Consider the following 17,221-nt stretch of genomic DNA (forward strand, 5'->3'; position numbering starts at 1 on the left):
TTCCTGCGTCCCTTCCCCCCCCTCCAACAGCACCACGAGGTAAAGGGAAGGAGGAGAAACTCATAAAGCAGAATTTCAGGGAAGATGCTCCACGGACCCCATGGCACGTCCCTACGTTATTTGGGGTGACACCGGGATTTAACTCAAACCAACCCCCCCCCCCCCCGCCCCCCCCAACAGCAGCTCTGGTGGCCTCACGCCCGTGTCCTCGATTCCCTTTGCCCAAAACTCGGATGGATTCCACCGTTTGGATGGGTTCCCCCGACATCCCGCGTTTGGAAGAGTTGTGATAACCCAACGTTTCGATGGGAGCCCCTTTTTCCTCCGTGCTGTCGGGTAAATCCAAACAAGAAGAAGTTGAAACCCTGGTCTCGATGCGATAATGTTCTTCGGGAGGTTGTTGAGATTCCCCTTTGGTAGATCCTGATAAACTCCCTCCTTCTCCCGAAGCGTTTTTGGAAACGGGCCCAAAATGTTTCTCTTCGGAAGGTTTGCGAGAGGCGTTTTTGAGCATGTTTTTGAATTCCATGGTGGAAGTGGCAGAAATGGAAGAAACCAAAGATTTTTCCACCCCGGTGGCGGCGGCGGCGACTCGGCCTACAGGGCTGGAGAGAGGATTGGGAGAAGAAAAAAGGGAACGGTGCGGGATGGAGTGAGGGGAATCCGGGTATTGCTTTTGGGAAAGAACCACCGATTTAGGTAAATTGTTGTGATTGGAATCCGGAGGGAAAAACACATCGTTTTTGGCAGGAGAAGGGGATCCATCCGAGGTGGAATCGTTGCCCCGGAGGCCGTAGCTCCCGTAGATCCCCGGGGATGATCCCAAGGGATCGCAGCTCTCGCTCTGTTCCAGGATAGACCTCATGGATTGGGGGAAAGAGGATTTGACGCCGAATTCCTGGGCTCTTTGCCCGTAGCTGGAAAGAACGGGTTGATATTCGGCAGCTTCGGTGAGTTTGCTGGATTTTAAGATGGATTTGGTGGGTTTTTTCTCCAGGTTGAGCATGGCCGAGGGCGGGGGGCCGGAATAATCGAAATCACGATAATCTTCATCTTCTTGGAAAGAAGTATCGGGGTAAAACTTCTCCTGGGAGGAGTCCAGCAAAGAGGAAGGTATTTCCATGCTGTCAGCAGGTTGCTTGTAGAGAGAGGCCGGAGAGTCCCTGCCGAGGCCGAAGGGCCTGTAGGCGTGCACAGAATTGGGAATTTCTTGGGAATATCCATCATCCCGGCTCTGGAGGGGTGACCTCGTGCTGCTGGGAGTGGAAGAACCAGGGCTCATGATTTTGGAAAGGAGGGAGATGGTGTCGACGTTGGAGGAGGTGGGTTTGTCCATCATCTCGTCTTGGGTGGGGGTCCCGCTCCGTTCGTCCCGCACCGGGGTCCCGTCCACGTTGTCCATGGAAGTGCTGGTGGGACCACGTTGGAAATCGGAAGCGTGACTTTCCGTGGAGATGCTGGACCCTAAACTGCTGAGGATGGGAATATTCAAGTTCAGGCCGCTGAACCCGGGGTTTCCTTTCAAAAAATTATGGATTTTCATCTCCAGGCTGGGAGAAGGGGGTTCAGATTCCAGCTTGGCTTTGGAAATATCCGAGGATTGAGCCAACGAGGTTTCTGTTGGCAAAAGGGAAGAAGGAGTGGGAGGGTGGGATCCAGGAAAGCCCAAGGAATTGCTGGGAGGTTTAAAACTGGAGCTGGAGAGCCCTGGGGTGTGTCCAACGGGAGCCTTGGTAACTGAGGTGGAGGAAACCTCGGCGGTAGAGGAGTTTGGAGAATAACCAAAACTCTTGGAAATGAAGGACTGAGGATTGGGAGGAATATTCCTCCCTTTCAGGCAAGGGACAGTCGTGTTGGCCGGCGACGCCGAGGTGCTCTGCGAGGCCGCGTCGCTGGACTGAGCCGTGCTGCCAGCGACGCTCTGAAGTAAAGATGACAAACCTGGGGGGGAAAAAAAACATTGTGGTCAGATATTTGGGTTAACAACCAGTCAAAGAGACAAAAAGGGTTTGATATTTGCACTACGGACGCCGTTCCTTAAAATGACTTTATGTTTTAGCCTGAAAATGATAAGATTTTGCTGCATCGATATCGACGTCAGCGCCCACCGAGGCACAAACTTTCACCAGAGGCTCTATAAATATAAATAAAATATAAATATAAATTCTAACATCTATAGGAATAAGGAGGGTAAAAACTCAGCCTGGTTTTGTAGCCAGGTGTAAAAAGACCTCGTGTTATGGGGTCAGGGCTACAAACACCAGGAGCAGGAGGAGGAGCAGCACCTCTGGCTCTAAAAAAGACCTCGCGTGGGCTCCTGGTCTCACAAAATAACATAATACATTCCAAATAACCTTTTCTGCCTTAATTTTGGCTTTAGGATAAGCAGAGTGACCAGTCAATAAGAGGAAAAGGATTTGATATTTGCACTACGGACGCCGTTCCTTAAAATGACTTTATGTTTTAGCCTGAAAATGATAAGATTTTGCTGCATCGATATCGACGTCAGCGCCCACCGAGGCACAAACTTTCACCAGAGGCTCTATAAATATAAATAAAATATAAATATAAATTCTAACATCTATAGGAATAAGGAGGGTAAAAACTCAGCCTGGTTTTGTAGCCAGGTGTAAAAAGACCTCGTGCTCTGGGTCAGGGTTACAAACATCAGGAGCAGGAGGAGGAGCAGCACCTCTGGCTCTAAAAAAGACCTCGCGTGGGCTCCTGGTCTCACAAAATAACATTCTTATGGGGTCAGGGCTACAAACACCAGGAGCAGGAGGAGGAGCAGCACCTCTGGCTCTAAAAAAGACCTCGCGTGGGCTCCTGGTCTCACAAAATAACATTCCAAATAACCTTTTCTGCCTTAATTTTGGCTTTAGGATAAGCAGAGTGACAACTTTTCGGTGTAACCCCAGAGTCAGCCCTTCCCTCAAAGCCCCCCCTGGGTGGTACCTTGCAAGGCCGGCGCGGTCTGAGTCTGGGTTTTGGAGAGAGCAGATAAAATACTTTCCGGAGTTATTTCCACTTTGGAGAGAATATTCGCTAAAGGGTTGGAAGGAGCAGGAGGAGCCCCCACCCCGGGGGGTTTCAGGCCACTGGTAAGAGCCGTGGGGCTGGTGGGGGTCCCCGGCGAAGGTCTGGAGGCAGGGCTGACACCTAGGAGGGAAGCACACACCGCTCACGTCCCGTTTCCTCAAGAAAAGCGCTTTTTTTGGGCTCAAATACACCCCAAGTCCACCTCCGCTGAGCAGGAGGAAGGAGAAGCTCCAAATTCTGTATCAGAAAGACCCAGCCACGTTTTATTTTTAAAGTAGTAACTCATTCATGTTTTATTTTCACAATTAAAAGCTTTTTAAAAGATTACAAACCAAGGCTGGACAAGCTGGAGAGATGGACAGAGAAGAACCTCATGAGGTTCACCAAGGGCCAAGTGTAGGGTCCTGCACCCAGGGAGGAAGAACCCCCAGCACCAGTAGAGGTTGGGGGGGGACCTACTGGAAAGGACTTCTGAGGAGAAGGATCTGGGGGTCCTGGTGGCCACTAAACTCTCCAGGAGCCAGCAATGGGCCCTGGTGGCCAAGAGGCCAAAGGGATCTTGGGGAGCATGAGGAAGAGTGTGGCCAGCAGGTCAAGGGAAGTCATTCTCCCCCTCTGCTCCGCACTGGGGAGGCCACAACTGGAATCCTGCCTCCAGTTCTGGGCTCCCCAGTTCAAGAGGGACAGGGAACTGCTGGAGAGAGTCCAGTGTGGGGCAATGGAGATGATGGAGGGGTTGGAGCATCTCCCTGATGAGGAAAGAGAGCTGGGACCTTCAGCCTGGAGAAGGCCGAGGGGAGACCTTATTAATATCTAAAGGGTGGGTTGGAGGAGGATGGAGCTGGACTCTTCTCAGTGGTTCCCAGTGACAGGACGAGGGGCAACGGGCCCAAACTGGAAGATGGGAAGTTCCATCTCAACATGAGGAGGAACATCTTTGGGGTGAGGGTGGCAGAGCCCTGGCAGAGGCTGCCCAGGGAGGGTGTGGAGTCCCCTTCTCTGGAGATCTCCAAGCCCCACCTGGATGCTCCTCCTCTGGGCAAGGAGGAGTTGGACCAGATGGTCTTTAGAAGGTCCCTTCCAACTCTGACAATTCCATAAATCCATGAAAACTCCATTTTTAGCTCCGTGAGGCAAACCCCAAGGTCGGCACCTCTTGAGGACTCACCTGTGTTTTTCATGACAGACGTTAAGCTGCTCAGAATGGAGCTGATCTTGGCCAAGTCCACGTTGGCCAAGTTGGGCAAGGCGAGGGCCGGCGAGGGAGGGACGGGGGCCGCGCTGGCCACCTTGGGAGCCGGGGTGGCCACAGGGGCCTGGGCGGGCGTCGTCACCGTCACCGAGGTCGTGCCCGTCGCCGCGGTTGACGGGGCCGTTTTGGGGACGTTTTCAGCCTTGGTGGGGGCTGGAGGTGGAGCTGCCTGTTTCTCCTTCCTCTCTTCCACTGCGTCAGAGGAGAACAAGAGAAGAACCATCACCCTGAGCCACCACAACTACCCTGCTCACGGTGAGGAGGTTGGACCTTAAAGGTCCCTTTTTCAACCCAGACCCTCCTGGGGATTCTCTGATCCCAAAGAATTAGAGGATTTTTGAGGTCATCCTCATGGTAGGTCTGATTCCTACGTAAAAATGTGTTCCATAAATGGTTTGGGAGATGGGAATGGTGCTAAATTGGGACTTTCCTGCTCGTGGGCAGGAGATGGAGACCCAACAGCCCCCACGAGGGCTTTGTGCCTCCACTACACCCCACACGAGGCTCCAAAGGGGAGCTCCAAAGGGGAATCACGAGGGCTTGGTGCCTCCGCTACACCCCACACAAGGCTCCAAAGGGGAGCTCCAAAGGGGAATCCCCACGCAATTCCCCCCCCAAAAAATGCCTCCTCCAGACCCTACCGATAATTTTAGAAGTATCATCCTCCACGTCCGAGAGCTCCATGTCTTCCACGTCCCGATTATCCGTCACCGGCTCCGGAGAGATCATCTTACGGCCTCCGGCTACCGGAGAGTGGGAATTATCCTCTTCCCCCATCCCTTGGAAAGGGGATTCGGAGCCCGTGGGCGACGGGGCGTCCATACTGGGAGAAGGGACAGGAGATTCCTCCGGATACAATTCCCCCCCAAAAAAACGCCTCCTCCAGAACCTACCGATAATTTTAGAAGTATCATCCTCCACGTCGGAGAGCTCCATGTCTTCCACGTCCCGATTATCCGTCACCGGCTCCGGAGAGATCATCTTGCGGCCTCCGGCTACCGGAGAGTGGGAATTATCCTCTTCCCCCATCCCTTGGAAAGGGGATTCGGAGCCCGTGGGCGACGGGGCACGTGCTCTGACAAGCTCTGGGCAATCCTGCTTCAGCAGGGGAGTTGGACTAGATGATCTCTATGGTCCCTTCCAACTCTAGAAATTCAGTGAAATTCAGTGAAAACCTTAAAAACCCCCTCGAATCACCCCTACCCTGCAGCCAGAACTAAAAACTCAGCTTTTCAGCGCTGAAAAACCATGAAAAAAGAGAGAGGTAAAACCTTTTTCCAGCGACTTAAAAGAATATTCATTAAAATAACATTTTCTAATAAATATTCTGCTGGCTTGGCTTTTTTTTTTTTTTTGGGGTTGGTTGTTTTGCTTTCAAAAAAAAAAGAATTCTTTCTTTTTTGTTCATCTACTTCATATTGAGCGCAACTCGTGCAGTTTGTAGGATCTTGGATTTCTCAGATTAACTGGAATTTTTGCCCTGTTTAAGGACAAGGAGGGGGCTACAAAATTCCAGCCACGCACCAAAACTGAGCTTCCAACCAATTTTTTTGGAACATCTCCTTTTCTTGCCCAACCCCTCAACCCTGCTCTCTTCTGAAACCATTTGTGCAACAATAACATTGAATTTCTTCATTTGTGAATAAAGACGATGAGTTTTCCAAGCCCTGAGACCCTCCGTGGACACAGGGGGATGGTTGTTCAACAATAACATTGAATTTAGTCATTTATGAAGAGATGATGAGTTTTCCAACCCCTGAGACCCTCCGTGGACACAGGGGGATGTGGAAAGATGGGGTTGAGGAACATCAACACTTACGTTTGCCACCACCTTGACTTCTTTATATTGAGCTTCGTAAAATATCCCGGCGTTCTCCAGGGCTTCGGTGAGAGAGGGGCCATTTTTCACTTGCTTGTCCAAGCCGTTGACGAACTCTTCCAGCTTCGAACTGGCTTCTTCAAACTCCTTGGAGAACTTCTTTCCTCCAGTTTTGTCTGCAAAGGAGATCAAAGACCCAGTAAAGGAGGAGGAGCCACCACCCGCTCAAGGGGAAGTTGCTACCAGTCTATACTGGTTTTGAACTAGTTATTAGCAATAAATAAATTCAAGACATAGAAGTGTATAATTTTACACTTTCAACCACCCAAAGAGCGTCCCTTCATTTTGGAAATTGGCAAAAAAATCTTGAGTTTCCTTTTTTTTTTTTTCACCCAAGAAGTTGCTACCAGTCTATACTGGTTTTGAACTAGTTATTAGCAATAAATAAATTCAAGACATAGAAGTGTATAATTTTACACTTTCAACCACCCAAAGAGCGTCCCTTCATTTTGGAAATTGGCAAAAAAATCTTGAGTTTCCTTTTTTTTTTTTTCATTACCATATTCCAAAGGTTCCAAACATCACGGGTCACAACATCCATGAGCGACCACGACTGTAAACAACCATTTTCCAAGACCACACTCACAGATTTCTAAGCACATCTAGAGCTTTCTGTGGTTTTACAATTAAATTTCCTGTTAAAACAGCTCAATCTCCATCTTTCACTACTCAGATCATTCACCCCCAACACGAGCTGCTTGGTATCAGGCTCACAGTTGGCATTTTCAACCCACAGCCATTCAAGGATGCCTTAATTACCTTAAATCTGAAATTATTTAAGAGGTTCTGAATGAAGAATAAAACAAATAATATGTCTTTTAACAATCTATCAATAGTATCCAATAGATCTTCATCACTTCTGCTTTGTTTGAGCTCTGTATCCATGGGGTTTTACGAAAAAGTTGAAATTAACAAAGGTTTTAAGCTCCTGCTTGGTGGTTCTTAATCAATTTTGCCATAAATTTTCCATTTTGTCCACAGAGTGTGATTTTTTGGTCTAAGGCTCAACAGAACCAAGGAGCTCCCAAAACTCTCAGGATATTTGTTGTATTTGGGCCTCCTTCAATTCACAGAATCACAGAATGATTTGGGGTTGGAAGGGACCTCTGGAGATCACCCAGTCCCACCCTTGGCCAGAGAAAGTCCACCCAGAGCAGGTCCCACAGGAACGTGTCCAGGTGGGGTTTGAATGTCTCCAGAGAAGGAGACCCCACCACCTCTCTGGGCAGCCTCTGCCAGGGCTCTGCCACCCTCAAAGTCAACAAGTTCCTCCTCAAGTTGAGATGGAACTTCTTCTATTCAAGTTTGTGCCCGTTCCCTCTTATCCTCTCCCTGGGCACCACTGGAAAAAGCCTGGCCCCATCCTCCTGACCCCCACCCTGGAAGGATTTCCAGGCCTTGAGCAGATCCCCCCTCAGCCTTCTCTTCTCCAGACTCAAAAGCCCCAAGTCCCTCAGCCTTTCCTCCCCAGAGAGATGCTCCAGGCCCCTCAGCATCCTCGTAGCCCTTTGCTGGACCCTCTCCAGCACTTCCCTGTCCTTCTGGAACTGGGGAGCCCACAACTGGTCCCAGTGCTCCAGCTGGGGCCTCCCCAGGGCAGAGCAGAGGGGCAGGATGACCTCCCTTGAGGTTCTCCACGCTCTTCCTCATGCCCCCCAGGATGCCATTGGCCTCCTTGGCCACCAGGGCCCATTGCTGGCTCCTGGAGACATCCTAAACCAAATTAATTTGGGTTTTGTAGGTTACCTTTTAAGCATTTAAGTGTTTCTGTGCTGCAAACATCCACTCTCATGGTGGAAAGCTGCTTCTCTTTCAGCTCTATCTGGTCTTCCGAGCGCTTATACAGCAGCAATTCATCAATGAGAGACTGTGGCTGGAAAAATAAGAAGGAAAACAAGAAAAGAATCCTCATCACATTCAAAGGAAGAGAAGGCCACCAGCTCAGACCCGCTCCAGCCACAGACAAGAGCTAAAAGAGACACCAACTGGGCCAATCTTGGCATTTTTAACCTCAGGTCAAGCAGATCAGCGCCCTCGGGCTCAGGCAGGGGCTGGAATTCTGGCTGTGATTGTTAAGAATAGGGACAGGCCCTTTTTATTCTTTTTTTTTTAAACTCTACTAGTGCCCACGTGTTAATTTATTAACACACCACACTCCTTTTGGGGACTTAATTTAGATAAATTTCTTGCCACCACCTCCTGGATACAGTTAATTATTTTCCTCGTAGCTGCTGTGTTTTGGATGGAAGAAGGATGTTGGTAACACATATTGATTTAGTTGTTGCTAAGCGATGTTTATATTACGTTAAGGACTTTTTCCAGATTTTTTTCCTATTCTTTTCCCATTTTTATTACGATTTTCTCTTCCCTTACTATTTTCTATTAAACTGCCTCCTTTATCTCAACGCAAAGGGGTTTTTTTCCTCTTTTTTCTCCCTCTTCTCCCTACCCCATGGGGATGAAAGAGGGGGAAGCCCCCCCAAAACTCTTCCTCCAGGAGGAAGATGAGACCAACCCCACCAGGCAGCCCCTCGAGGCGCAGGGTCCGTGGATGTGAGCCAGGACCCAAGGACAGGACAGAATATTTCCACTTACTCTGAATTCAGCAACGATCTTGGACTTCAAAGCAGCTTTGGGGTTGGTGGATGCTGTTGGAATAGAGAAAAAAGCAGAGAGAAATTAAAGAGCTCCACCCCGACCAAAAAAGAGTCACAAAAGGCAGTTCTAATAAAAAAAAATAACAAAATTCAAGGAAAGACTCGCAGGCTGTTGTGATTTATTACATTTTCCCCTCCACACAGAACGTCCCTCAACGCTCGGGCTTTGTCACCTAAAGGGGACACGGCCAGATTGTGAAATCAAACTATAACTTATCATTTCTTTTATTATTTATTCTCTAGACCTCTATTTTGACTCATGAACAGAGCTGGGGGAACAAATCCTGCCGCCAAGAGACACTCAATCCATTGGTTTCTGGACAAAAGAGGAGAAATATCTGATCAGAAGCAAAACGTTAAACCTGGATTTCCTAATTATTGCTTTGGGGAAGCAGCTCGTGGTGTTAAAAGCAATTCTTAAACTTTTTTTTTATTAACCTTCTGATCTCAGGGCTCGGAGAGGCAGGAGATGAGTAAAATGGGGATATTCTAAAGGCATTTCCTTCTAGCCTGCCCTCCCGGTGCTCTCGGATGGACCAGACCACCTTCCACTTCTCCTTTTCTCCTACTACCTCATTTTTTGCTCTCCAAGGCTCCGAGAGGTTCCACCAAGCTCTTTTTCCACCTCTGCTCTCATAAAGATTTATTTTTTTTTTAATTTCACACTCCAATCCTTTTTTTTTTTTTAAAAAAAAGTGGTTTTCTAGCAACAACTCCTCGATGTTTTACATTATTAATCTGGGAGGAGGTTTCCAAGCCTGGAAATCGCATGCTGGCTCATGGTTTTAGTCCAGGTACTTTGCCCACTTTGGGGCTAAAAATCTTCCTTCTTTTCCTCAAGAAGGCAATTTTTAAGATTAGTTGAGAGAGTTCACATGGGTTTTCCTTACTTTGCGATTTCTTCCACGGCTTATTCGGTTGTTTGTTGAGAGTTTCTTTCAGCTGCTTCTGAGTTTTGAAAGTGGTACCTGGAAAACATTTCAGTTTTTGCAGTCTGGCGTTACGGGATTCCTTCAGGAATCTGGCTTTTTTGGGGTTTTTTTGGTCAAAAAAAAAAAAAAAGAGTGAACAGAAATTTGTTTTAAAATACCTAGACCAACGTCCTTAGAGGAGCTGCTGGATGCCCAAGAGAACCTAAGTTTACTCAGGAATACAGCAACCTGCCATTTTTAAATCAAGTTTCTGTTTGCCCTTACGCTACGACGCTTCAAAAAAAATAATAAGAATTAAAAAAAAATAAAAATCACAGTAACGACCAGATATAAAAGGAAAAAAAACCAAAACCACAAGGCATCGAAAAAGAAAACTCAGCTCTTTAAGTAGGTTTTTACCAAATCAGCATTCAACAGGCAAGTTGGGAAAATAGCCACAATACCTCATTTGCAAGTCATTTGAAAGATTTTTTTGAGTTACAAAAAAATTTGAGATTTCAGAATTTCTTCATAAACTTCAGCACTTTGACAGAAATTTCACTTTTCAACATGCAAAGCCCGAGGGAAGCTTTTTCACCTGCCAAAGGCCCAACCTGCCGGGACGACGACGGGGGGAACTCTAAAAACCTGAGGATTTCCCAAAATAAAGCAGAACCGTGGACAAATTTCCTTCAAGGATTTGAGTATGGGTTCATTTCTGGTTTTAATTGATTACCCCAATTTCCCGTTAACGTTTGCCATCTCAGCTTTTAAGCAGGGTTTTTTCATCATCACTCGAGGCCACTTCACCCTCCAATATTCTGAATAAATCCAATTTATTGCTAAAAAAGGACTCGAAGAGAGCCAGGGACACAAACCCTCTGCCAGGGGAGCCTTTTCAGGTCTTTAAAAGGTCCAAAAAAGGCTGAATTTAGTGCTGCTCAGGCATCACACCTCACTGGTTTATAGAAAGGAGATATATTCATAATAAACTCCTTTTATTCAGTGATTCTGGGTGTTTTCTTTAACCTCAGGAGGTAGTTTGGAAGGTAAGAAAAGGGTTAAGGGACTTACTCAGAGCTTCTTTTAGTGCCAAAATGGTCTCTTCGGGGTACACGTTTCTGTCCTCCCAGATTTTGAAGATTCTTTCGATCGATTTGGAAACGGAGGGATCCCTGAAAAAAAAAACCAACAAGAAGAGCACGTTGGGTTCTCTTTCTCCTCAACACCATCATTTCTCCTGATTCTAGAAAGGATAATTAACGTAAATAATCACTTATTCCAATCAAAACTTTAAAAGACCCTTCAGAGCAGGAAGTTCTCTCTCCAGGTGATGATTTTCGTTCTGATCAAGGGGTCCCAGTGAGACCAAGGTGGCAACTCCCTCTTTTGCTTTTGTAGCTGATACTCCCAGAATTTTTTCTCCCTCCTCCTCCTCATTCTTGGCATCTATTAATTGCATTTTCAACTCTCTCTTCTGGCAGCTTACATTTAAATTAAAGCTAATGAGCAGTCCCACTTTAACCTCTGCCCCACCTCGTGCCTTCAACCACCTGCTTTCTTCTGTTCCAAGGACACAAAAACCAGCAACATCAGGTTATTACTGAAGGAGCCACTTTATATTTTTACTCCTTTTTGCCCCTTAAAGACCATGTGGTTTGGGGAAGGTTGGAAACCAGGAGGGAGGGTAACGATGTGGTAACGATGGGAGAGGGCTCCTGGATGGGAGATCTCCTCATCCCACCTCACTCTCCTGAATTAAACTCTCCCATTTTCAGGAAAAACATCTTTGAGAAGGCATCACCTCGACAAAAATTAACAATTTTAGCAGCACAGGAACCAGAGAGAAGCTCACAGAAGCCAGGAAGGGATTAGAGTGGCATCTGCAATGCTTATTTTCCTGGTGGTCGACCACAGGCAAGACCCTGATGACTCCAAAGAGCTCCTCCTCCTCCTCCTCTTCCTCTCTGTCTCAGCACACCCCTCCTTTCTCTGAGAATCCTCTGAGATTTGCCCCTCGCACCCCTTCAGGGGAGAATTTTACCCAAATGAGACCCCCCAGGCAAATTAAAAAGCCAGCTCTAGCACGCTCCTTGTCGAGAACCTCAACCCCAACTCTTGCTGGGCCTCAACCCCAACTTTTGCTGGGCCTCAACCCCAACTTTCGCTGGGCCTCAACCCCAACTTTCGCTGGGCCTCAACCCCAACTTTCGCTGGGCCTCAACCCCAACTTTCGCTGGGCCTCAACCCCAACTTTCGCTGGGCCTCAACCCCAACTTTCGCTGGGCCTCAACCCCAACTTTCGCTGGGCCTCAACCCCAACTTTCGCTGGGCCTCAACCCCAACTTTCGCTGGGCCTCAACCCCAACTTTCGCTGGGCCTCAACCCCAACTTTCGCTGGGCCTCAACCCCAACTTTCGCTGGGCCTCAACCCCAACTTTCGCTGGGCCTCAACCCCAACTTTCGCTGGGCCTCAACCCCAACTTTCGCTGGGCCTCAACCCCAACTTTCGCTGGGCCTCAACCCCAACTTTCGCTGGGCCTCAACCCCAACTTTCGCTGGGCCTCAACCCCAACTTTCGCTGGGCCTCAACCCCAACTTTCGCTGGGCCTCAACCCCAACTTTCGCTGGCACAAAATCCTTGAAATTTATGTTTCTAGAGAGTTTGTGATGGTAGAAAAAAATAAAACCTGCATTTTTTTTTGGGGGGGAGCCATTGGAGCTCCCAACACACCGTTCACAAAATCCTTGAAATTTATGTTTCTAGAGAGTTTGTGATGGTAGAAAAAAATAAACCCTACATTTTTTTTTGGGGAGCCATTGGAGCTCCCAACACACCGTTACTTACTTCACCAACGAAGCAGCTTCGGGGAGCACTTCCGCGAAGGTATCCCGAAAGACAATGGCATTTTTTCTCTTGCAGTTCTGTATGACGTCGTTGGCCAAGTAAAAAAGGTTCAGCCGATGAGGAAAAGCAGCTAAAGACAGAAAAAACCCCTCAGATTCATCATTAAATAGAAGCGATCACGTCAGATGTGTTTGGGTAACACTTAAGTGCCTGCTTTTGGGGGTTTTTTTAACATTTCCATCAACGGCGCGTCCAAGTTACTTACTTCACCAACGAAGCAGCTTCGGGGAGCACTTCCGCGAAGGTATCCCGAAAGACAATGGCATTTTTTCTCTTGCAGTTCTGTATGACGTCGTTGGCCAAGTAAAAAAGGTTCAGCCGATGAGGAAAAGCAGCTAAAGACAGAAAAAACCCCTCAGATTCATCATTAAATAGAAGCGATCACGTCAGATGTGTTTGGGTAACACTTAAGTGCCTGCTTTTGGGGGTTTTTTTAACATTTCCATCAACGGCGCGTCCAAGGGGCAAGTCCAATGGGGAAAATTGGGGATTAGGGAGGAAATAGTCAATTTACAGAACTCTTCCCAAAAATTGGATGTTTTTGGATGCTGACTGGGGCTTTGAAAGGACACAAAAAGCCACCGACCCTGGGCTATTGCTGCGATACCCGCGTTGGAAAAGGAGTTGTGGAGCCTGAGACACCGGCATCACCCGCAGAAAGAGAGTGAACACAAAAAAAGGCACAAACTTCTGCAGAGGGGCAAGTCCAATGGGGAAAATTGGGGATTAGGGAGGAAATAGTCAATTTACAGAACTCTTCCCAAAAACTGAATGTTTTTGGGGCTTAAAAAGGACACAAAAAGCCACAGACCCTGGGCTATTTCTGCGATACCCACGTTGGAAAAGGAGTTGTGGAGCCTGAGAGACCGGCATCGCCCGTGGAAAGAGACTGAACACAAAAAAAGGCACAAACTTCTGCAGGAAAAAAACCAAAAAACCCCCAAAACAAACCTCCAACCGCTCCAGAGCGTGTGTCTGGTCCAGTCTCCCCAGCTCCAGCATCACCCCAGTTGGCTACTGGCTCAGTGCAATCTCCTACTTAATAGTTTAAAGGCAACTTATTTGTATTTTCTAAGAATCCCCAGGTATAATTGGGATTTAACCCCAGCTCTTGTGTCGCACACAAAGGGTCCCCAGATCCTTGTCCCTTCTCCTCTGAAGATGGATTTGGCCAAAAAATGTCCCTCCCTGTCCCCTTTCGACCTTCGCACCCAGACCTCCAAACAACCCACCTCTGGCTCTTCCTCACACCCAAATTCCAAACTTCCTCACTCCAAATTGAATTATTTCATCAATTATTTCTTCGGCAGCAGCGCCCGTAGCGCCGTAAGCTCCTCCACATGCTAATTAGCTGCTTCACTTCATTTAACCACACAATATGAGGATTTAAATAGAGGAACGGTGACAATAGATGGGTTTGTTTCACGTGCCCCTGAGCTCTACCGGGCTCCCACCTCCCCAGCTGGATTAGTAATCTCAATTTTTAACTACAAATCCCTGAATTCTCTTTCCCGCTTCATTTTCCTGGTGTCCTGACTTTGGCAGAGCCTCTTCATGTGGTACTTTCTCTGGGTTTTCCATCAGGAAGCTTTTAGGAGCATCATCCCAGGTCCAGACCCTTAAAACCCCCCAAACCAACCCCTTGAAGGGTCTCCATCTCCTCCCGCTCAGAAATAAAAGCCAGGAATTTCCCAAATCTCAAAGGAAGAGCCACTCCATGAGTATTTTTCCAAGCTCCCACGTTTTTACAGGGAACAAGTTGGTAAATTTTTATCTGTGAGGGTGGTGAGAGCCTGGAAGAGGTTGTCCCAAGAAGTTGTGGCTGGCCCATCCCTGGAGGGGTTCAAGGTCAAGTTGGAGGGGGCTTGGAGCAACCTGGGCTGGTGGGAGGTGGCCCTGCCCAGGGCAGGGGGGGGAACTGGATGGTCTTTGAGGTCCCTTCCAACCCAAACCATTCTGTGCTTCAGCCTGGAGAAGAGAAGGCTCCAGGGAGACCTTGGAGCCCCTTCCAGTCCCTCAAGGGGCTCCAGGAGAGATGGGGGGGGGACTCTTGATGAGGGAGGGGAGTGATGGGACGAGGGGGAAGGGTTTGAGCTGAAAAATGGGAGATTGAGATGAAATATTGGGAAGAACTTCTTCATTTTGAGGGTGGTGAGAGCCTGGCCCAGGTTGCCCCGAGAAGCTGTGGCTGCCCCATCCCTGGAGGGGTTCAAGGTCAAGTTGGAGGGGGCTTGGAGCAACCTGGGCTGGTGGGAGGTGGCCCTGGGGGGGAAGAAGATGATCTTTAAGGTCCTTTCCCACCCAAACCAGTCTATGATTGGACATACTGGTGCTTCCCAGAACTCTGTTGCAAGTTGGTTGTTCAAAATGAAGACCTTTCCCAGAAGGCAGCCTCACCGGGATGGCAAAGCTGAGGACACAAGCAAGGGTTGAGCTTGGTTGGATCATCAAATCCTCAACAGGTTGATGCCACGAAGCAAAGAGCCTCCAGGAGCCTCTAAAAGTGTCACCAACTCTTCTTCCTCACTGAGTGTCCCTACAGAGCAGTGGGTGAGCAAGAAGTGACATCCAGCCCCAAATCTGGGGCAGGAACAGGGTGGTGGGTCCAGGGGACACCTTGGATGTCCCTGCTCCCCGTGGTGGCCACAGCTGTATCACCCAGCCCCAAACCTGGAGCAGGAACAGGGTGGTGGGTCCAGGGGACACCTTGGATGTCCCTGCTCCCCGTGGTGGCCACAGCTGCAAGATCCGAGCCCATTTCTCACCTGAAACTTTGCTCTTTTACATATTTTCCAGCTTTTTTAATTTTACTGGGTGTATTTCTCCTCATTCCCATCACTCCAGCAGCTGCCCCGTCAAGGAAACTCAACTTCCACATCCCAGAATAAGCTTTTAGAGCAATAAACACAAGCCCAAGGTTGAGTTACCAAAAACTCTTATTTATAACCTTCACCTAAAAGGTGTTTACGTGGGAGATTGGGAATAATTTGAAGGAGAAGAGGAGCAAGGAGCCCTCTGCTCTGGAAATTCCAACCAGAGCGATGCCACACTCACCCCCCAGCTTCCCAAAATGATTGGGAGGCAGCTTTCCCCCCCAAAAAATAATCTATCAGGTCATCATCTCATCAAAAATGTTTTTTTTTGCAATTTAATTAAAACCCCACACCACTCTGCTAATTCACCCCCTGGTCACCGGATGCTCTTTCGATCCCGGCAACGTTATCCACCAGCAAGAGATCTTAATGACATCATGCAAAATAGATCTTGAAGATATAAAAAAACCCTTTGATTTCAACTTTTCAACGTAGAAACAGCCTTTGAAGGCAGCAGAAAAATCCACAACCAACTTCCAAGAGAAACACAGGGAGCAGGGCTCACACCATCACCTCCACCACCGTTTCCACGAGCCCCCCCGGCAGAATTAATCCAGCCTCCTCCATTTAGAGCTAATATTTATATAAAACCAAGATTATAAAACCAAGATTCACCCAAATTGCACAGCAGGAAAACAATAAAATAAAACCAATGCTAGATTAGAACAATCCCTAGGGCTGTAGACAAGCTGCATGAAGAAAACCAAGAGCTTTCGGGTCCAAAAATGCACTTTGGCCAAGGGGTTTCAACCCCGTCCTACCTGATGGGTGAACAGCTTCTTAATTACTCTTAAAACTGCCTTGATTTAAACCAAAAAGGAAAGAAAATTGCCTTTTTCTTGTCTATATAACTGAGCCCACCCCAGATTTTTTGCTGCACCCACCGGCGCCTGGTATTTCTAATTTAACTCCCCTTTAAGAGCTGCTCGTGCGGAGACGCCGCTGAGAGGACCCTCCTGCACAAAAAAAAAAGCTCTTAATTACCCACCCCAGCTTTTTTGCTGCACCGACCGGAGCCTGGTATTTCTAATTTAACTCCCCTTTAAGAGCTGCTCGTGCGGAGACGCCGCCGAGAGGACCCTCCTGCACAAAAAAAAAAGCTCTTAATTAACAACAAAAACATCATCCCAGAGGGAAATTTATCCCAGCCCTTACCTCGCAGAGAAATATTTATGACTTGAAGCTCTTGGCCAACGAGCGTGACGGGCTGGCACCGGGGACAAGCCTTGTCCCAGGAAGGGAGATGCTCACGCCAACAGCAAAGCATTTATTTAAATACCACCACTCATTAATTATTTTTTTTATTATTTTTTTTTTTTTTAATTTTTTTTTTTTCTCCCTGAAAGGACCACATTATTTGTCCAAACAGACACACCTTTGGCTAAACTGGAAATTTCCCATCATCCGAAATAAATACCTAACAGCAAAGTGCAGAAAAATCAGCCGAGATTCGGTAAATTGAAGACGCAAGGAAATACCTACAGGAAAATGCAGAATTTTCCTATGGGAAGGGGGGGGACACAGACACCCCCCCCAGGATCACCAATGAAGGTGAAATCCCTTTGCAGCTCGAGGCAGAAGCACCAACTGCCCCCCAGGACCTATTTACTCTGATTTATAGGAGATATAGAATAAAAAGGGCAGTTTTTCCCCTTTCCAGTTGACATTTTCTCCAGGTTTTCTGCAAAAAACCAACCCCCCA

General features: G+C 47.8%; 1 protein-coding gene across 1 annotated transcript in view; it reads right to left on the bottom strand.

The window, feature by feature from the left end:
* RPRD2 (regulation of nuclear pre-mRNA domain containing 2) overlaps nucleotides 1-13,519 on the bottom strand; it is a 15,083-nt gene extending 1,564 nt beyond the window's left edge. Inside the window, exons 1-11 of the mRNA XM_014953584.1 lie at nucleotides 13,483-13,519; nucleotides 12,852-12,981; nucleotides 10,813-10,913; nucleotides 9,718-9,795; nucleotides 8,766-8,818; nucleotides 7,917-8,043; nucleotides 6,111-6,286; nucleotides 4,933-5,374; nucleotides 4,208-4,483; nucleotides 2,956-3,159; nucleotides 116-1,941 (exon numbers count right to left, since the gene is read on the bottom strand). Coding sequence (XP_014809070.1) covers nucleotides 116-1,941; nucleotides 2,956-3,159; nucleotides 4,208-4,483; nucleotides 4,933-5,374; nucleotides 6,111-6,286; nucleotides 7,917-8,043; nucleotides 8,766-8,818; nucleotides 9,718-9,795; nucleotides 10,813-10,913; nucleotides 12,852-12,981; nucleotides 13,483-13,519 — 3,450 coding nt within the window. The remainder of the gene's footprint in view (nucleotides 1-115; nucleotides 1,942-2,955; nucleotides 3,160-4,207; nucleotides 4,484-4,932; nucleotides 5,375-6,110; nucleotides 6,287-7,916; nucleotides 8,044-8,765; nucleotides 8,819-9,717; nucleotides 9,796-10,812; nucleotides 10,914-12,851; nucleotides 12,982-13,482) is intronic.
* Between the last annotated feature and the right edge of the window lie 3,702 nt (nucleotides 13,520-17,221).

This window comes from Calidris pugnax, unplaced genomic scaffold (genome assembly GCF_001431845.1).
Source record: "Calidris pugnax isolate Ruff unplaced genomic scaffold, ASM143184v1 scaffold261, whole genome shotgun sequence".
Classification (NCBI taxonomy): domain Eukaryota; kingdom Metazoa; phylum Chordata; class Aves; order Charadriiformes; family Scolopacidae; genus Calidris; species Calidris pugnax.